Here is a 21093-nt window from a genome sequence, read left to right as displayed (position 1 = left end):
GCAGGTTGAGTTTTTACACTCAGGTGTTCTTTAATTTAGGTCTTCTTTAATTTTTGCCATATTTAATAATTGTCAACCTACAGATGTAAAGACCTTGCACATACCAGTTATGCAAATATTTCATATTTTCCATGACCTGGGGCTTCCGTGGCATGTTCCCAGGGTGTCTACTGCTTTGTAATTTCAGGCTATTTTCTCTGCCAAGAGAATACCATAGATGAATATTAAAAATAGTTCTGTTAGCCAAAATTCACATCTGCACACACTTAAAACACAGCTCTTCCTTTTTCAACAATATTTTTTGATACAATCTGAAGAACTGAAAATGTTTCCATGGTACATACCACACTGTCACCAAAACCAAACAGTGTGCTGGATAGGTGTGGAAATGTATATCAGTAACACTAAATATCTGGCACCTATAAAAATATATTTAAAATACATGAATATATACTTCAAAACATAACCTAGTGATGTTATGAAACATTTAAAATAAAAAATATTTAAAGAAGAACATAATTTAAAATATGAGGGCTAAAAATTTTCTACTCATTTTTTTCCATATATATTTTTTATTGTAAAAATACTGTACAGAGGGGTTACAGTTACATGAGTAGGGTAATGAGTACATTTCCTATCAAGCATTGTTACTTCCTCCTTTGTGAGTACTTAGGTTCTTAAAATATTCTCAGTTATGAACTGATATTAAATAATGTTTAATGGCAGATATCAGAAATACTTTAAAATTTTCTTACTATTAAAAATATTTGTGAATATATTTGGCTTAATATTGGAGAATAAACTATGCTGGGGGTCTAATTTATAAATTATAATTGAACAAAATTTGAAATATTAAGTATTCAAGGTTCTAGTCTAACGGAATGTTAAAAATATACGTATAAACAATTTTATTTTAAAGTCTTTTTATATCACCTTGATTTTTAAAAAGAATGATACTTTGGAGAGTAAAGAATAACGTAGGTTAAGCAGAGAAATTTGACAGTTGTCTGTCACATTTGTTAGCTTATGTTTGCTTATTGTGTTCTCACTTTAAAAACTGCATGTTTATCATAGTATACAACAAAGTAAACTGGAAATTCCAAATACCTTGCCTCCATGTCACACCTTCTTTTCCTCTGGTTCACATGAGTCTTCCTACATTAAGCTTCATCTAAGTTGTTTCCCAAAACTTACTAATGTATTAACAAAATATCTTACTATAAGAAAAATGTGTTGACATACGTGGCATCATTAAAATCACTACTGTCTTATAGACAATAATTATTTGATAACTGGTATACAAAAACCCAAAGACTACATGAAAAAAAGTGACTACAACTTATCAGTGCTTTTTAGAAAGCTTATATAAGGTCAATATTTGAAAAAAATCTATTGTATTTCTACATATGAACATGAACAATTAAGAATTAAGATAGTGGGGCACTGGTGGCTTATGCCTTATGTAATCCTAGCTACTCAGGAGGCTGAGATCTGAGGATCATGATTGGAAGCCAGCCCAGGCAGGAAAATCCATGAGACTCTTATCTCCAATTAATCACAGAAAAAGCCGGAAGAGGTGCTGTGGCTCAAGTAGAGCACTAGCCTTGAGCAAAAGAAGCTTAAGGGGGGCTGGGAAGGTGGCTCAGTGGTAGAGTGCTTTCCTCGCATGCATGAAACCCTGGGTTTGATTCCTCAGTACCACATAAGTAGAAAAAGTCAGAAGTGGCGCTGTGGCTCAAGTGGTAGGGCACTAGCCTTGAGCTAAAGAGTTGAGGGACAGTGCCCAGGCCCAGAGTTTAAGCCCCACAACCGACAAAAAAAAAAAAAAAAAAAAAAGAAGCTTAGGGACAGTGCAAAGGGCAAAGGTCTAGAGTTCAAGTCTCAGAACCAGCAAAAAAAAAAAAAAAAAGAATTAAGATAAAAATGTAAAATGATTAGATGTAGTCTACCAAAATATGTACCATACTTACATGCTAAAAAGTATAAATGCTGATAAAAGGAGCTAAAGATGTAAACAAATGGAAAAATCTATTTTCATAGATTAGAAGATGCAGTTTCATTAAGATTTCAATTCTCTCTAAACAGATAAGTCAACACAAATGAAAGAAAATGAAATTCCAGCAAGAGCAACAACAATAACAAGGGTAACTAACAACAAAAGAAAAAAAAATAAACACTATATAAACACTATAACAGACTTCCTGGAAAGCCATGATAATAATATGGTGTGTATTGGAAAAAGACAGGCACATAGATCAACAGAATAAAATTCTTCCACTGACAGAGCACAATATAAAATGAACTGATTTTCAACAGAGCTGCAAAGGCCCATTCAATGGAGAAAGAACTTTTCAACAAAAGATCCAACAATTGAAGCTTAATGCATTCTTCACACCATTCACAAAAATTGACTCAAAATGGACTTCAGATTTAAATATAAAATCTAAAAGTATAAAACTTTTATAAGAAACAACAGAAATCTTTGTGATCTTAGGTTAGATAAGAAATGTTACACATGACAACAAAAGGGTGATGTATAAAAGAACAAACTGGGAGACTTAGTTAAAATGAAGATGGTGCTCTTTGGAAGGCATTGTTCAAGGAAAGATGTCGGGCCACTCATGATGAAAAAGTGTTTGGACTTCATACATGGAATAAAGAACTTGCATCCAGAATATATAAATAAACACAAATTCAATAGTAATTCAGTATAATTTCTTACATCATAGTTCAACAAAATAAATACCCGGAAATGGGTACTTGAGAGGGAGGTAGGGCTTAGGGGAAAGGAGAGGGACAGACAAATGAAGAGAAATAGGGAGAATACAGCAAAAAACTCAATGTATACTATACCCAGCATGGGCTAGGTGAGAATGGTGTAAAGGGGTGACATTGATCAAGATACATTGTATTCATAAACTGCTTTGGTGAATGGCAACTCCTTTGTACAACTACTTAAAGATAATAAACAATAAGAAAGTGAACAACAAAACATAAAAAATCAAAACAGAAAAAATCAAATACATTTCACTAAGGAAGATATTCAGATGATAAGTACACACATGTCAAAGTGGTCAAAACTAGTGTTCATGAAGGAACATGGGATGAGAAATATCTATATGGATGCAAACATGACTAGAATTCACATATCTTGCTGGTAGAGAAACAATCTAATCATTTTGAACACCAGTCCAGCCATTTCTAATGAACTTAAAAATATTTTTAATGTATGACACAGCAATCCTACTCGTTGCAATTTACCTAAGTGAAATTAAAATTTATGTTTACATTAATTCTCAAACTATTCCTCAGTTGGAGGATGGACAAACAAACTGGTATATCCATACAATTACTGTTAAATACAATAACATGGGAGCTTTTATAAGCATCCTGCTAAGGAGAAAGAAGTAACTTTCAAGAAAACTATACACAGGCTGAGCACTGGTGACTCATGCCTATAATCCTAGTTATTCAGGAAGCTGAGATCTGAGGATTTCAGTGTGAAGCCAGCCTAGGCATGAAAGTCCATGATTCTTATCTCCAATAAACCAACCAGAAAAAGCCAGAATTGGGGCTGGCTCGAGTGGTAGAGTGCTAGCCTTGAGCCAAAGAAGCTCAGGAACAGTACCTATGCCCTGAGGTTCAAGCCCTATAACCAGCACACAAACACAAAAAGATAATACACTGAATAATTAACTTACATGACATTCTAGAACAGGTAAATCCACAGTCTCAGGAAGCAGATGAATGGTTACCTCAAGTAGGAGACAGGGTTGATAACAAAGTGGGGAATATTTGAGGTGATGGAAGCACTCATTACTTGACAGTGATGATGGTTTGTCTACACAACCTATATGTTAATTATTTGCATTAAAAACTGAGAAATGGATGAAGAGTTGGAAGAATACAAGAAAGAGATGTAGTTGGTGTGGGGAGCCTGGGACAGTGCCCAGGTCTACCAAGTAAAGAAAACATCATATGTAAAACCAGGAAGAGAGACTGTAACCTACCTGTACAAAGAGAATTTATGGCACAGAAGAGATTGTCTCTTTGGTGGGAGAGACAAGAAAGATAGGAGACTCTGACTACCAGTTATCATGGTATCTTATTTTAAAGCCAAAGTATTGGCTATGGCAGGCAGAAATTGTGTACTGACAGTTCGAATGTGAAATAGCCCAATTACAGAAAGAATATGACATGTTTTCAAAAGGTGAGATATAGAGTTGTCATACACACCAAGTTCTTTTCTGGGTATCTATTAAAAGAAATGAAGGCAGAAACTAGAAGACATACTTGTACACCCATGCCTCCAGCCAATCACTCACAACACCTCATGCTTGCAATCCAAGTGTGCATCAACAGGTACATGGGAAGACAAAATGTGGTTATACATACAATGGAATCTCATCAGCCTTACAAAAACTCTGACACATATGACATAGATGAACCTTGAAGATACAATTTTAAGTAAAATAGGCCAATCACCAAAGGATAACTGTGATGCTGCCAAATACAGAGTGGTATTTGCCCAGGGCTGAAGAGAGGGAACAAAGGAGGGGTAATTACTGGTCAATGGCTACAGTTTGTGTTTTACCAATATTAAAAACACTCTGCTTATGGATAATGGAGATGGCTGCTCCATCTGAACAGTAAAATATAGTTAAAATGGTAAATTTTATGTATAGTTAGACATCATTTAGTTTACTAAAAGAAGGAGGAAAAATAAAGAAAGACAAAAAGGATAAATGGGATTATGAAAATCTTTACCCCAAGCCAGTCTCCGGTGGCTCACGCCTGTAATCCTAGCTACTCAGGAGGCTGAGATCTGAGGATTTCAGTTCAAAGCCAGCCCAGGCAGGAAAGACAGTGAGACTCCTATCTCCAATAAACCACTAGAAAACCGGAAGTGTGGTAGCGAGCTTGCCTTGAGCTGAAGAGCTGAGAGACAGCACCCAGGCCCAGAATTCAAGCCCCATGACCAACCACAAACAACAACAACAACAACAACTTTACCCCAGCAGCTACAATGCTGTTCACTTTGTTTTGGCTAATACTGCTTTATAAGTTTTTAAGCAATTAGTTAACATTCTACCACATCTACCACTTCCTCCAGATTCTGATTTTTAGGGTGTTTGCCATGGCATGCAACCCAGCAGATTCAGATGGTAGTCCTGATTTCAGTTCAACTTAACCAGTTCCCCCTCCTGGTATCCATACCCCTGCTGAAATTTATCTCCTCAAAGGGAGGGGCTGTTTTATCACAAATTTATGCCAAATTCAGGTCTCATGAGATTCATTTTTGCCAGGGTGTCTCAGTCTTACCGTCTCTCTGGGGACAGATGGTCCTGTTTCTCTCAGGGGTACAATCTGCTCTGCTGCATGGGCTCTACCATGTTCTTTCATCCCTGTCAGTTCCAAAACTAGCCTTTCCTTAGGAGATGGGCAGTGAAAGGCCATAGAGGCCCACATCTTTAGCCCCTAGGAAGATCCCAGAAGTGGGGCTGAGAGCCCCATGTGCAGGCTGCAGGCAGGAAGTGGCTAATGATGCTGGGTGCCTCCCTGACCTGACAGGTATTTGGGCTCCTAAGGCATTGTACTTGGGAAACTTCCAGTTTCTCAAGGAGGGCGAGGCAGGTTGATGACTTCACAATCATATTGCTTGGATTCTGATATCAGCCAGTGTGTGATGCCAGAGCTGAAGGCTAGTATGCCCCTTTCCTTGGGATGCTGATTTTCCAGGAGTAGAAAAAGGGAAGAAAGTTTTAGTCACCCTAGGGCTTAGGGACAGGGAAAAAAATAAAACAACATGGTGAATCCTGAACATCACTGTTGAGCTGACCAAGTGCATAAGTGTGTAACATTTAGATAGTACAGAAGAAAATACAATCCAGGGATAGCGCCCAAGCCCAGAGTTCAAGCCCCATGACCCCCTCCCCCCAAAAAAAGAAAAAAGAAAAAAATACAATCTAAAAATCACATATAGCTGACTGTGGTGGTATATACCTATAACCTCAGCTACTTGAAGAGGTAGAGATGGGGAGGATCATGGTTTAAAGCCAATCTGGGCAAGAAGTGAGGGAGATTCCTCCATCTCAATCAACAAGTTGGGCATGTTTGTAATCCTCACTATCCAGGAGATATATGTTGAACAATTACAGTCCAAGGTAAGCATCTGATCAACTTGTTATATCAGTTCTATAATACAGGATTCAAAAGGCACAGAAGCTCAATTTATAATCACAGCTTCTCGGGAAGCAGAGATGGGAAGGACCATGGTTTAACACAGTACAATAATTTATGTTTCTGTTTTTATTTGTAATCATTTCATCATTATGAAGACACTAATGTTATATACATATATGGGAGTATATGCATATGTATATATGCATGTGTATATACACACATGTACAGGTACATATGCATATATACACATATATGCACATGTGTATATACATATTCGTAAAGGTATATATGTTTATACATATATGTACTGGTATATATGTATATATACATATATATGTATTATATGTGTGTGTATTCAAAGAAAGTATACAAGGAAGATTATTCAAAGTTGCACTAAAATAGAAACCTTTACATAAATGAACCTCAATTCACTACATCCAAGTTCAATGTACATCTTATATTTTCCAGGTTGGCACTTGTGTATTTTTCTTTTGCAAACTAATATATTATTGTTTAGAGGTGTCATTTATCACCAGCACATCAGGCTGAAGGTCGGGAAAATGACTTTGAATCCATCACCACTTGTAAAGTATAATAAAGACTATATTGCTTGTTGTTTGTCAACCAATGTCTCCAAGGCTTAATATTTAATTTAAAATTTAAGGATATAAAATGTCACATTTTTAGTAAAGGAAAAAGTCAGGGAAGATCAAAGGAAGAAGAACAGGATTGAGATTAGAAATCCTTTTTAAGCCAAAATGACAACGTCTTCATAAGTTAGTATTAATCCTTTAATTATAAATTTCAAAGGTTTAAGTAGTTTCTATGACCTTAGCCTTGAATAATTATGCCATATGGAGCTTTTCTTAAATTTGAAAAAGATGCTGAATTGTTGCTCCGAGTCTTTTAATGACTCCAGGCTGGCAGAATTCCAGTATAATCCTTCAGATACCACTTAAAATTACAGAGCAAGAACCTGAGCTGGTAAGTGCTATGCCCAATTCTTAAGAGCTTTGTTTTGGGTGGAGTATGTTACAGAAAATAATGTGTTGGTATATTTTTAAATACCAAAATACTAAGCTTAAAATGACTGTAAGGGTTATATTCACAAAGGAAAAGATAAATAGTAGATCAGGCTGAATACAGATTGACAACAAAATTTTTCTCTATAGCTTAAATAAAAGGTGAATGTCAAAAATACTTGCCACAATGATGATAAGGTTTTTACAATTCTCATTATAAAAGGATGCAAGAGGTTTTTCTTTGTTGTTGTTGTTGTCAATGTACTACGTGATTTCTTTTTTTTTTCTTTTGTGTTTTCCCCCCTATGGTTTATCCCCTGTTGTCACTGCGTTCAATTCTGGCACCCTGGGTATTGTATATATGTTTATCCGAACTAAGGAAGGGAAGGGGAACAACAAAATGGTGAGACAAAGGACAAAGGGGGAACCTATGCAACAATGATACTCACAAGATAACATGTTGGAAATTATCTGTACAACTTGGGGGAGACAATGGGGGTTGAAGGAAAAAGGGAGAAAACGAGGGAAGAGGTAACAAATTAGACAGGAAATGTAATCACTACCTTACTTATGTTACTGTAACCCCTCTGTACATCGCCTTAACAATACAATTTAAAAAAAAAGAGGTTTATATGAGTTAATGAGGAAAACATCAGGAACCTCAAAGGGGAGAAAACTGGCCAAGGACATTATGCTTTGTGTTCAAGTTATTAAGGAATATGAGGAAATGACAATACTAAGATCACAAAGGACTATCTGACTACAAAGATATACTTGTCCTATCCAAAGTATAATAAGTTGAAATAAAATTTACCCACATTCCTATGTACAGAAGCTATATTGAATTTCTGTTATCATTCTTTTATTTGTTCACTTTGTATTAAATGCATGCTGCTTTGTACAAAGAACTGTACTTAATCCTAAAGTTTTGGAAACTACTATTGTACAAGCCATACTCTCTACTCAGTCCATGTCTTCTCTCGATTTGAAAATGTTAAGCTTTGTTCCCTCTCCTTAGATGCTCCTCTTTCCCCTCAAGTCCCTGTATCCTCACTAGGTTTCTTGGTGCCACTATTCTGTCAGCTAAAATTTCTTCTGTCTTCTTGCACAACTGTTCTCAGTGCACTTCAGGAGCATCCCATTCTTCAGACTCATGCTATCTAGATTCTTCCTCTAGCTATAAGACTCCACTGTTACCAGAGATCTCCTGCCTACATATTCCACCTTCAGCTTAGATGTTTCTTCTTCTTTTTTAAATTTAATTTTATATGAAGGTAATGTACAGAGGGGTTACAATTCATACATAAGGTAATAAGAACATTTCTTGTTGAACATTGTTGAAGCTCCCTCCTAACTGCAGACTACAGTGGCCCTATACCAAGAAAATATACACTAAATTTAGCTATATATCTTCTCAAGTCTTTCACAGAACTTCTCTTTACCAATCTTCTTCTTCCTTCCTCCCTAAGCAAAAGATATGTTACCGGTTCCCTATACTCTTACTAGCGGCTAGCACCTACCACCAGGCAGGTTTTCCAAGGCAGCAATGATATAGAAATGAACTGACAGACAATGTCCTGTTCTTGGAGAATATAATCTAATGGAAGAAGAGAATAGAGAATAAACAATTGGGCACAAATAAATAAAAAGATAATACGTAGATAGTAAGATGAGTTATGAAGGCAATGAGGCAGGAGCAAAGACAGTTACATAGGTGAGAGTTTAGAGGCAGAGCTATTGTCTGAGAAATGCAGAATGATGAGAAGGAACCTGGTTATATGAAAATCAGAAGGTGATAGGTATAAGGATTTAGACAGGGGAGTGTATGGCACATCTCAGGAAGAGACTAGTATCTTGTGCATCTGGATGCTTGTAGCCAAGATGCTGACGTGGGCCTCTAATGAGGATGCTATTAAGACCCTAGTACATTGCACACTGCCAATTATCTTCCATTCTCTATGAGTCCTTTTCTCATGTACTTTCAAATGTTCAAGACATGCTCACTGTAAAATTACACTCTCTAAAGGTCTAGCTGTTCTTTGGAACTCTTACTTGCTAACATGAACATCAAATTTTCCCTCATCTCCACTGCCTCATTCATCTTTTCCAAGAGCATTTCTGTCTATACTATCACTTTTAGGGCTCTGCCCAAGATCATCAATGGCTGCTCTGTTTTAAGCCCAGTGACCTCTCCTCAACCTTCATTCTTCCTGATTTTCTGTCATACTCTTGACAATCTTCCTTTCCAACATTCTTTCCCTCTATTTCCATGAAAACAATACTCTCATATTTCTTCTACCTTGATGAAATCGTCTTTGTCCCCAACCTCCTAAGCAGTTTTTTCTCTCTTCCCCTTCCCCTTGCCTCTCTCTCCCTGCCTCCATCTTTCTCCTCTCTCCTAAGTATCTACTTCTTCACAATCTCACTCACTTCCAGGCCTTCAGGCAGTGCCCTCTCTGTGGGCATCTTCCATTGCTATTTTGTCCAGTCCTGAAATATTCCTTTTGGACTCACAGCTGAGTGAAAGCAGCCCTTCTGATTTCACATATTTCTACTTCATCCTCTTCTTCTCCACACTAGTAACTCTTCCTATGTCTCCACTGGAATTTACATTTAACATATCTAATTAATTCAATTTATGCACCTCTGTACTGCTGCCACTGGGGCACGTGCACTACCTCACATATCCAAACCTCAGGTCTCTGTCAAGCCTCCTGCTCCATCACCTTGCCAACACTAACAGAATGACTTCCCCAGGTCACCTGAATCTTGACACTTTGCTTTACAGAAACCTTCATAGCATCTCACCATTTTTACCCCATGCAACCAAAATACTAATCATAGGTTTGGAAACTTTCAATGATCCCTATTCTATCTTTCAGCCTGATTCCTACAGCATTATTTCCTTTTCAATCTATCTGCCATGTAAAAAGATTTATTTACTCTTGTTTTTGTTTTTCCTATGTCTTGAAATACCATCCTGTATACCTACTAGTCAGAAGGCATATTGACTATCTAGTTCTGGTTAATTTCCTAAGTAGGAAGTAATTTCCCCCTCCACTTTGCATCGCAATTATCTGCATGTATGTGCATGTAGTTCTACCTTCTGCTCTGTATTACATTATACTATTTTTGAGGACAATAATTACTGTCATTTTTTTCTTTTTATCCTTACAATGTCTGGGGGAAAATCTTCCTGGTATATTGAAAATATTTCAGAAATTCTGCCATATTGATTACCAGTAATTTCTGATACTGTTTCTAAAAATTCATCTGTAACCTGTAAGTTACACATATAACTTACATTGGAAAAGCTTATCTCCTACTTAAAAGAGACATTTGAAATGTTAATATACAATGTAAAAACTAAAGGCCTAAATTGGATGTTTTATTAGTCTGGTTTTGGTATGTCTAGTTTTCTTAAGTCAAAGTATACTAGTATCAGTGCCATTTAAGAACTTTGGTTTTAGCAGTGCCTTGAACTGCTAGCAGAAATATTTGAGGCCAAGAGTTAACAGACAAGATAAGTGCCATACACTGTCACTCTATCTCAGGTTCTTTTATATGTCATCATTAGGAGTCTGAGACCATTTTGTTTGAGGACATTCCTGAAACTATGTATTTTAACACTGTGTATTTAAACTGTTCGTTTTATTTTGTATCACTTTACAGAATTATTCATATATACATCTAGATGTTTCAAAGACATCGCAGCCTCAACACACCATGAAAGGGCTTCTTGCTCTTGTAGTCTTTGCAAAAAAGGGCAGCTCCACCTGTCCACTATCTTGGACAAGTAGTCCCAATGTCACACTGACTCATTCCAGCCTCTCTCATGCCCACATCTAAACTAATGGTAAATTCTATCAGTCCTACCTTTACAACAAATCCTAAATATTTTTTTCATCATTGTCACAGCTAGCTACCACCAGAGCCCACAACTATCACCCTCTATTTAAATTACTGCAATAGTCTCTTAACTGGTATCCCTCCTTCCTCCTTTGCTCTCAGTTCAGTTAATTTCAAACATACAGTTAGAGAGAACAAATTAAATAAGAGACACATTGTATCACTCTGTTCAAACTCTCGAAGGCATTAAAACAAACGCCTAGTCATGGTGTTAAAGCAAAGCACTCTCTGTGGTTCTCCAAGACCTACAGGACATGCTCCTGGGTCCTGATGGTTCTACTTCAGGTTCAGCAACTTTCCCTTTTTTTCACATTCATCATTTCAAGCCAGGAACAACTCCTCCCTACCCCACACACACTCCCACACTATTCTTCCAGGAAGTCTCTGCCTTCTTAGGGCTTCATTTCCCTTTATTTTTGCCATGCTAAGGGCAAAGTCTAGTAAAATGCCACTTTCTAATGAATTAAGTTATGATAAGGCAAGCCAGACTCACAATCTACATAAAACCAGTGGAGTAATGCCAAGTAGAGTGGTATGTATTGTGTGAGGGCTCAATACTATTTGTAGCTAAAGATGAGACAAAAAAGTTTGAAGAGGATTAGATGATTCCTAAATAACCCTTTTCAAATTGCTTATTCCAAAGATACAGATGGATAATGACTGCTCATACCTATTAAGATTAATAGCAATTCATATTTAGTACCTGATTAAAATATTTACTGATTTAGAACATCAAAAAATATATCTGAGATTTTTCCTTGAGCATAATAAGTCAACCCAAAATGTGTAAACATTGCATTTATATTTACTTCAGAAAAATATAATTTTAAATAAACTTTTCTTATTCCCTCTAAAATATCAACCTGGGAAAAAAGTATCCTTTAATATGTTAAAGTGTTATTTAAGAAAACTATAAAGTCGCCGGGCGCCGGTGGCTCACACCTGTAATCCTAGCTACTTAGGAGGCTGAGATCTGAGGACTGTGGTTCAAAGCCAGCCCAGGCAGGAAAGTCCATGAGACTCTTATCTCCAATAAAGCACTAGAAAACCGGAAGTGGCACTGTGGCTCAAGGGGCAGAGCACTTGCCTTGAGCTGAAGAGCAGAGGGGTAGCGCCCAGGCCCAGAGTTCAAACAAAACAAAACAAAAAAAAAACCTATAAAGTCTAGAGGTGATTATTAGACAATCTAAGGAAAATGTGAAACTTAGTCTTAACTTATAAAAATCCAGGACTACATCCCAAGTATTCATAATTAAGAAATAATTAACAATATTATTTTATCACAATGTGTATTTAACTACTGTGGACTAGAATCTTGCATATAATCTCTTCCATGAAAGTCAAAGGAAGAGTTCAGGAATTCCTTGCATTATTTGGTGTTGCTTAAGACCCAGGATACTTAAAATTGTTGATCTAAAAGTTTACAAATTTGAAAAGTGATCTCATGTTTACTATCTTTTAGGAATTAAATATCACAGTGACTATAATGTATTTTAGAGTAAATATCAGAGCGATGGCAGTGCATTTTAAACACAGTGCATTTTAACTGTCCAGTAATATTTTCTGTTAGGAAACTCACCTTTTCCAGAGTCATCTCTGTCTCAGCTGCATGAGTCTTTTTCAGCTCCATTTTCATCTTTTCTGATTCAGCCTTCAGCTTGTTGACAGTAGTCTCGTGGTCCCTTGCAGCTCTTTGCTTTTCTTCTTCACGAAGAAGACCAAGCTCTACCAGCTGCTGCTTCCGCTGAGAGTTCACGTTAATCAGTTCTTCTCTCAATTTGTGAACCTGGGCCTCCATATCCGCAATGACCTTGTTCAGAAAAGATACGCAGAGGATATAAATAAGAAAGTCACAGAGAAGAAAGCACATGGCTGATAAATAAAATATGAAAGTTACATTGTAAGCAGTTCACTTTTTTCTTCCTTTTTCTCTTCTTCACTTTGCTTTCCTCATTCCCCAATCCTGTGTTATTCCCTCTCACCTTGAGCATTTTTACCACGTATCTGTTTCTTGGAATGATTTATTGCCTAGTTTTACTTGTTTCTAAATCTATATAGATGGAATATTACATGACTTCTTCTGAACTTGCTTTGTCAAGTTTTCAGCATCATCATGTTACGGAAATCTGTTTATATATTACCGAGCTTTGCTTTTGTTTTTTGTTTTAAGGACATTGAGCATACTGAATTTTGAGTCATTATTTTGAGTATTATTTCTTCTGTTCATTCTCTGAAAATTATTGGGACTAATGGCATGCTCTGTAGTCAAGCATATGTATGATTATTAATTGTCGCTACCGCCTCGGCCGGTAATGACGACGCGACACCGGACTCTTCTCTCCGCAGTTTATTCAGGACCTTTTAGTAATCTTCTGACCCCAACCCCGGGGAGAATTCCCCACAGCCTTAAATACCCGCTGGGTAGCCAACCCTGATACGCCACGTGGGAACCGCCAATAGGTTCAGGTGCACAGAAGCAAGCCAGATTCTTTGCCTTAGCCATATCAGGAGTTGTTTACCACGAGAGCACTCGCCATCGGGAAGGCGGAGGGCGGAAGCCGGCGCCATCTTCCAGGTGCGGCCTCTCGCAGCTCTCTACAATTAATAAATATGCATTCTGTATTTTCTATACTTTTTGAGTGTCATATTCCATACCTTTTCATTGGATCACACTTGTATGCTGTTGAAATAACCATAACTTGTCCTTCTTCCTCCTCTTTTTCTTCTTACTATCACTATTATTGTGTTTTTGTATCAGCATCTCATTAAATAGCTGAGGCTTACATGAAACTCACTATGTAGTCCAACTTGGCCCTGAACTGAAATCCTTCTATATCAGCCTCACAAGTACTGCCTGGCAGAGAGACAGAGAGACAGACGAAGAGAGAGATATATGAATCTCCCATTGTACTGGTAGATTTATCTATATCCTTTCGAATCTCTATTGTTTTCCTTTATATAGTTTGGTGTTATAAGGCCAATATGAGTATTATGTTTTACTTGTTGATTAACTTTTTATGATCAAATAATAATCACCTTCTCCAGTATTGGTTTTTGTCATAAGTCCACTTTTGTCTGAGATCAGCAGATTTGAACAGCAGCTCTTTGGAAAGGTGATACACAGAGGGGTTACAGTTACAGTAATGAGTACTGTACAGTGCAGTAATGAGGGCTCCTTGGCACAGGTCTGAACTTCTTAAGATACAAAATCACAACAAATCAAAGAAAGACTAGATAAATGGGTTTGCATCAAACTGAAGAGTTTCTGCATAGCAAAGGACATAACTAGCAAGATAAATAAAAAGACCACAGAATGGGAGAAGATCTTTACTAGCTATACATCAGACAAGGGAGGGGGAAAATTGGGAAGAAATGAGGGAGGGGGTGTTACTGTTCAAAAAGACCTATGGTTGGTAATTTTAACTGACTTAAATTTCTTTAAGTATAGATTATATATTAAATAACTCTATTTTCCATCTGCTGTCTGGTAATTGTAGTAGCTCAAGACTTTAAGGGTTCAGCTATTCACAATTTCTGAAGGTCTGGTTAATAGTAGTTTCTCATTTCAATTCCATGGTGTCTCATGAACATTGAAAGTGTGTTCTCCAGCCATGATAGCACATAAAATAAACCTGGAGACACAACAGATAACTTTAAAATAAGTTCTCAGCTTCAAACTTTTCAGAATACTTTGATGATGTGATTTAATTCAAGTAGCATCCTTTTGAAGACTGCCTTATATTTGTGGGCAATACAATGAGTGCTAAGTTTTGAGACATAATTTTTCTATTTCTGGTTCACCATACAGTATTAAATAAGGACCCTCGACTTCTTTTATATCAATAATTACCACCTATAATTAATTTTGCCTGAAATCATCAGATTTGAATGACAAATCCAGATTTGAATGACAAATCTGATATGCCAGCTGTATACATGTTGGTGTCATGAAGGACTTCCTTCCTGAAATAGGCACAAGACTTTGTTTATTAGTCCTGTGTGTCCCTAAGACTGGAGGCAAAACCACAAAGCACATCTAAGTTCATGTTCCCTCAGTTTAGAAAACATCCTCAAATGGACAGCTTCCTTCCTGTTGTGCTTTTATCTCCAAGTTTTGGTCCTATTTGGTTCTCTTGAGCATCCAAACTACTGTAAGAGCTTTGAGTACACTAAAAAAAAGGTGTTCTTCACCAAAAGATTTAAAAGCAATATGAAAAACGATTGAATTTTTTAAAAATATAACCTTTTTAGCTATTTTCAAGGAAATTTGACAGGGAACCTAATCTGCAGTACCAGATGAACTGTCAGTTCAGGTATAAGAAAATATCTTATTACCAATGCACTAGTTTTGAATGTAAAAATTTCCAAAACATAATGTTAACTGTATTAAGTACTTCCAACAAGTTCTTCATATAGCAGCAACATTTACCTGACTGGAAACCAGAAAAGCTCAAAAGATAATATAGTAATGCAAAAGTAACTAAGATGTTGAGAATTGTAATACAAAGCTAAATGGTAAAAAAGGCTTTAAAAATAAATAACTACTATTAATAAATTTATAATTTTGAGTATTAATAACTACAGTATTTCTATATGACAAATAACTGCTAGATGTTAATTTTCACTAGGTATCATATTTTCTTAAGCTCTGTTGCAACCCAGTATGATATAAAGTTACCCTTATTTTGAATTATAACTAGTACTTCCCCTATTGACTGCTTTTCCCAACTCTTAGATTGAGACACATTACAGATGGCTAGACAAACATATTTATGCCAAATGCTTGATAATAACAAATCTGTACCCTTGAGGGTGGAGATGATAGAATGTTCATTTTCTTGCTTTATCTCTAAAACTGCTAACTTGAAACAGTCTCACAGGAATGTGAAGGAGGACTTCACATAAAAGGCTGTTCTCACAAATGTGTACTGGAAAAGAATTTCTTTTTCCTGTGATGTTTTAAAGCTTTTTATTTTCTCTTTCATAGATGTATTGATACCTGCATATCAATATGCAGCTATAGATGAATTGTCCTTGAGAATAAAGTCTCTTGCCTTTTGTCCCTTGTTTTATAATGATTAGTTCAAACTCAATAACTGAGAAAAATAAACAAGAAGAGGTAGTCAATTTAATCAAATCCTGAAAAGATGAGAAATTTCTTAACAGTAAACTGACTTAAGCAGTGATAATGGTGATGCTTTAATGGAGCAAAACAAGAGGAATGCAAAGGTATGATGCCTGTTTGCCTCTGAGGATCATACAAAATAATATTTACTGAAATGAACTCCAAGAAATGGCAACAAGAGGTTTTGTCTTTGTTGCTGTTTTTGTTTTCTTTTTTGCATATCATTTGTTTATATGTCTTTGGGAAGGTAAGGGAGGCACAGAAATCGAGGGACAAATTCAGCAGTTGTATTCACTAAGTACTATGTTAAAAATGAACTAAAAAAAATAAAAAAATAAAAAAAATAAAAATGAACTATACAACTTGTGGGTGGGGATGGGAGGGAAAAATCCAGAGAGTGAGAGGGAAGGGGTGGCATTGTCTAAAAAGAAATGTACTCTACCTGACTTATGTGACTGTAACCCTTCTGTGCATCACCTTTATAATAACAATAAAACAATGAACAAATTCCCAGCAATATCAAGATGGCTAGATGAGCTGCTGATTGCCATTTCCCAAAATCAACCCCGGAGAAATAGTAGGAAGCATGAATCTAGGTATTAATGGTAACAAGAGGAATAAAAGAAACAAAATTAACTTCTGAGAGGTTCCTGGGTGGAATAAAGGCAATCCTGAACTAAAGAACGTTATGTGAATGAAGGGAAAGGGATGCAGCCCAGGGAGACAAACACTGGGAAGCAGCTGAAAGCAAGCACCCACTACTACTGCTGCCACTTACTTTTGTTGTCATGGACAACCTTATCCGGGATATCTGTACCAATGACAAGTACTCATACATAGATGTCTGAGAATAAATTATGATGATATTTTGCTTTTAGGAAATATTATCCAAGTTATTTGGTCTGATGGGAGTGGTAGCTCAAGCCTGTCATCCCAGCTACTTGGGAGACAGAGATTGGGGGATTGTGGCTCATGCCAGTCTATGCATAAAAGTTTGTGAGACTCTATTTCAACCAATTATTGGTCATGGTGGTGTTCACCTGTTATCCCAGCTACATAGGAAAGCACAATGTCTAGGTACAGGTGCAAGTACCTGTCATTCTCAGACAAACTGGAAAGTTCAAGTTGGGAGGATAAAAACCCAAGTCTTTCCAGGCATTGGGACCTCACCTCAAAAACAATGTAAGCCGGGCGCTGGTGGCTCACGCCTGTAATCCTAGCTACTCAGGAGGCTGAGATCTGAGGATCGCGGTTCAAAGCCAGCCCGGGCAGGAGAGACCGTGAGACTCCTATCTCCAATAAACCACCAGAAAACCGGAAGTGGTAGCTCTAGTGGTAGAGCGCTCGCCTTGAGCTGAAGAGCTGAGGGACAGCGCCCAGGTCCAGAGTTCAAGCCCCACGACCGACAAAAAAAAAAAACAAAAAACAATGTAAAAAGGTTGGAGCTGTGGCTCAAGTGGCACAAGGTCCTGTGTTCAATTCATACCATTGCCAGAACACAGAAAAAAAGTTATTGGCTCACAACAACTTTTTTCAACATTTTCCAAATTGCTCTACAAAAATACTGAATCCATTTTAAATGTGAGCAACATTTGTACCCTTTTCTCAACCACTATGTTGCACTCCATCTAGTTACTTGTATTAGCTGATTAGATGATGTTGACTTGGAGAGCATTTTTAATTACTTTAATATGATAAGCACTAGCTTTGGTCCAATGGTGATTTCCAAATTATATAACTATACTAAAAATTCATTAATTAATTATGAGAGAAATTAAATATTAACTGAAAGAACTGGAGGCTGAAGGTTTCCTTCACTTCAATCATTAACATGTGCTGATAACCAGAGTGATAAAAGTGGCAAGATCAAATAAAATAGATGAATTTATTTCTTTTAATATTACAATGAGTTATCAAATTTCATTATGTGATGACATGAAAGCTAAATTTCACGAGTTCATGAAGTTTATGTCTCTAAGAGACACACTACAAAAACAACTTTTATCAATCTGACTTTTAATTAGTAGTTAAAAACACACAGACAGACCAGTTTCCTATGAAAGCCTGCAACTCTCAAAACCAGCCTAACTCTGTCAAGTTCTGCAAATGAAGGGTAGGCTTAAAGATCCTATAAGCAATTATGAATGTCCAAGATTATTGTCAAACTAGCACCAAACAAAATTTTAAATGAATTTTGCATTTCATGAAAGTATCCAAGTTGATAGTATGTTCAATTGGATTATTTTCCAAATGGAATAAATACTGTTGAAGCACTTTTAGGGTCAAGATAAATCAATAATTTCTTGATATATGAAGGTAACTGAATATTCATGAATATTCATGAACACTCACAAGAAGCTGAAATATTTTCATGTGCCAGTGTTAATTTGCTATTTTATTACATATTTATCAAGACTTACAATATAGAAATAATATAGAAACCACTGTATAATACATAAGGCACCCCTCTCACCACATGTGACCTACTAGCAGACATGCACACACATGCATATATGTACACATGCCTTAGAAAGAGGAGAAAAAAGGCCATGAGTTCTCCATTTGAAAAAGGAAAAGGAAACTTGGTAAAAAGATTTAGTATAGATAATAAAGGATTGTGAGTGCTAGGAATGGATTAAATACATTCTAGCAAGAGGAAGGCCAACACCTGGGAAAAGAGTAGAATGGAGGGAAATGCAATTTCAGAAGTAAAACAAGTAAAGACTAAACAACTAATGCAAGGGGGATGAGGAATATTGGTGATTTAATACACTTGAGCCCGTTTTTCAGATTAGATTTAGTAAAAATAACTAAATATTGCATGATACGTAATCTTCACTGTTTCTTTTTTCACAGGAAGAGAAACAAAGGGGAAACTGAAACATCACATCGGTAGAATTTCCTGTGCTGAAGGCAGGAAAGTGAATAAGCATACCCAAAAAGCAAGGCACCTTTGAGGACAAATGTCCTGATCAACCCTGCAGCTTCTGAGCACAAATCATGACATGGCTGGATTAAATCAGAGAACAGGGAGTAGGACTAGTGTGGCTCCGGGTCAAATGTTCTCTACTCTGCTAAAGCAAACACAAATTCCTTCTCAAGAAAAGCTTCTTCAGTTTAATGTCTCCACATTCCTCCAAGTACGTTATATTAGAATATGAGTTCACACTAAAAATCACAAGGTCCAGAAGGATTACTATGGTTAGCAGAAATAGATTCTCCTCATCAAACACTTCAGATATTGTGATAATCAGACAGTTAAACAAAGAATGGGTCACAAAATAAGGAAGTCAGAATTAAGAGAAAGATACCAATATCATTCCCCCAAGTAAAATTTTGCACACATAGGACAAGTGATTTAAGGCAGTTTAAATACAGTAGATGAGAGAAGTGAAATAAAAGAGAAAAGGGAATGAATTAGTACCTAGAGTCTAGCACAATGACATCACCAGATAACAAACTAAAGGAGAGACATTTAAAGCTATGGAAGGTAAATTGGGATGTCAAATGAGAGGGTAAAGGTTTGGAAGGTAAATTTGGATATATGTATATACATACATACATACATACACATACATACACATATACATATACATATACATATACATATACATATACATATATAATTGGAATTTTGTAAGGAGAAAAAAGAGAGAAAGAGTGAAATATGGGAAGATCTGAAACATGATGGCTGAGAACAAGAATTCACAGATTAGTGAGTATTTGCCAGAGGGATGAGAAGGAAGAACGGCAGGGAGGAAGGTGTCATTTTCTTAGTGTTTACAAGAGGCAGTATGCTAAGTAGAATAAGCCAGACACAGAAATAAAAATATTGGATGGTCTCACTAACATGTGGGATCTAAACAAGTAACAAACTATACAAAGAAAGAGAGAACAACAAAGGCATTGGTCCTAATGAGGTGTGCCGGGAGAGGGAGGGAATGGGTACAGATTTGTAGAATTTAGAGATCTAACAGAATGAGAATTAAGGGTGATAAATGTTATGGGACTCAAACTGAGTGAGTCTACAAGAAAAGAAGGGCAACTGCATTTGTTTCGCTAGACTAACAATTTGTTATCTATTCATTTTCCATAACATCATTTTGTATGCCTTAATTGTGTATAATAAAGTTTATTTCAAAAAAGAAAAAAAGGCAAGAAGCAATGAAGGAAGGAAGTAGAAGCATGAGTCAGCTTTCTAAAATTTCACTAATCAATACATCTTTCCTAAAATTAATTTCATTCCATAAGTAATACATTAATATATCCTTACTGCAAAAATATTTCATAAAATATGAATGATATAAAATGCCACCTAATCCCTTATTTAAAAAATTATTAGCCTATACTAAAGCTCATAGGAAAGGCAAAAGACATGAATGAGCCAATACACTATTATATGATTCAAACTATATGATTTCAAGACTCACTACAGTAATTAAGATAAAATTCTATAACTTAAAACATTCATACTCTAATGTACCACTCTGATACCTATAGATATTTCATGAATCTAATGTTTGTATGTCAGCTTAATAGAAAACTATTTATACTTTTTGGATTTACCCTGGAGTATATTTAAGAGTAGTTCTTTAATGTTAATTCTTCTGTGAGCTAGCTAAGCACAATACTTGCAAAAGTGTAGACATGTAGATGAAATGTAACAGCAAGTCTAGAAACAGACCTACATTAAATATACTCAACACATCTTTAATAAAGAACCAAAGGTCAGACAACGGAGACCAACAGTTTTCCAAAAAATGGTTCAAGAACAATTAAATATTCACATGCAAAAAACTAAGATAAAGAACCTAGATACAGCTCTCATACCTTTCATGAAAATTAATTATCAAA

The 21093-nt window shown here is 36.3% G+C and overlaps 1 protein-coding gene and 1 long non-coding RNA gene across 12 annotated transcripts in view; both read right to left on the bottom strand.

Moving 5' to 3' along the window:
* Cep112 (centrosomal protein 112) overlaps nucleotides 1-21093 on the bottom strand; it is a 350152-nt gene that overhangs the window by 121703 nt on the left and 207356 nt on the right. For all 11 annotated transcript variants that reach the window (XM_069993124.1, XM_069993126.1, XM_069993125.1 and 8 more), the window contains one exon: nucleotides 12694-12924. In XM_069993124.1, the coding sequence (XP_069849225.1) occupies nucleotides 12694-12924 (231 nt within the window). The remainder of the gene's footprint in view (nucleotides 1-12693; nucleotides 12925-21093) is intronic.
* LOC138807397 (uncharacterized) lies at nucleotides 121-5598 on the bottom strand. Its single transcript, XR_011366135.1, has 3 exons — nucleotides 5323-5598; nucleotides 1108-1193; nucleotides 121-197 (listed from the first exon to the last, which is right to left on the bottom strand). It is a non-coding gene; the product is annotated as an uncharacterized lncRNA (long non-coding RNA).

Source organism: Dipodomys merriami, unplaced genomic scaffold (genome assembly GCF_024711535.1).
Source record: "Dipodomys merriami isolate MVZ:Mamm:240054 unplaced genomic scaffold, mDipMer1.0.p SCAF_42, whole genome shotgun sequence".
NCBI lineage: Eukaryota > Metazoa > Chordata > Mammalia > Rodentia > Heteromyidae > Dipodomys > Dipodomys merriami.
This window is presented reverse-complemented; position numbering and strand designations above follow the sequence as displayed.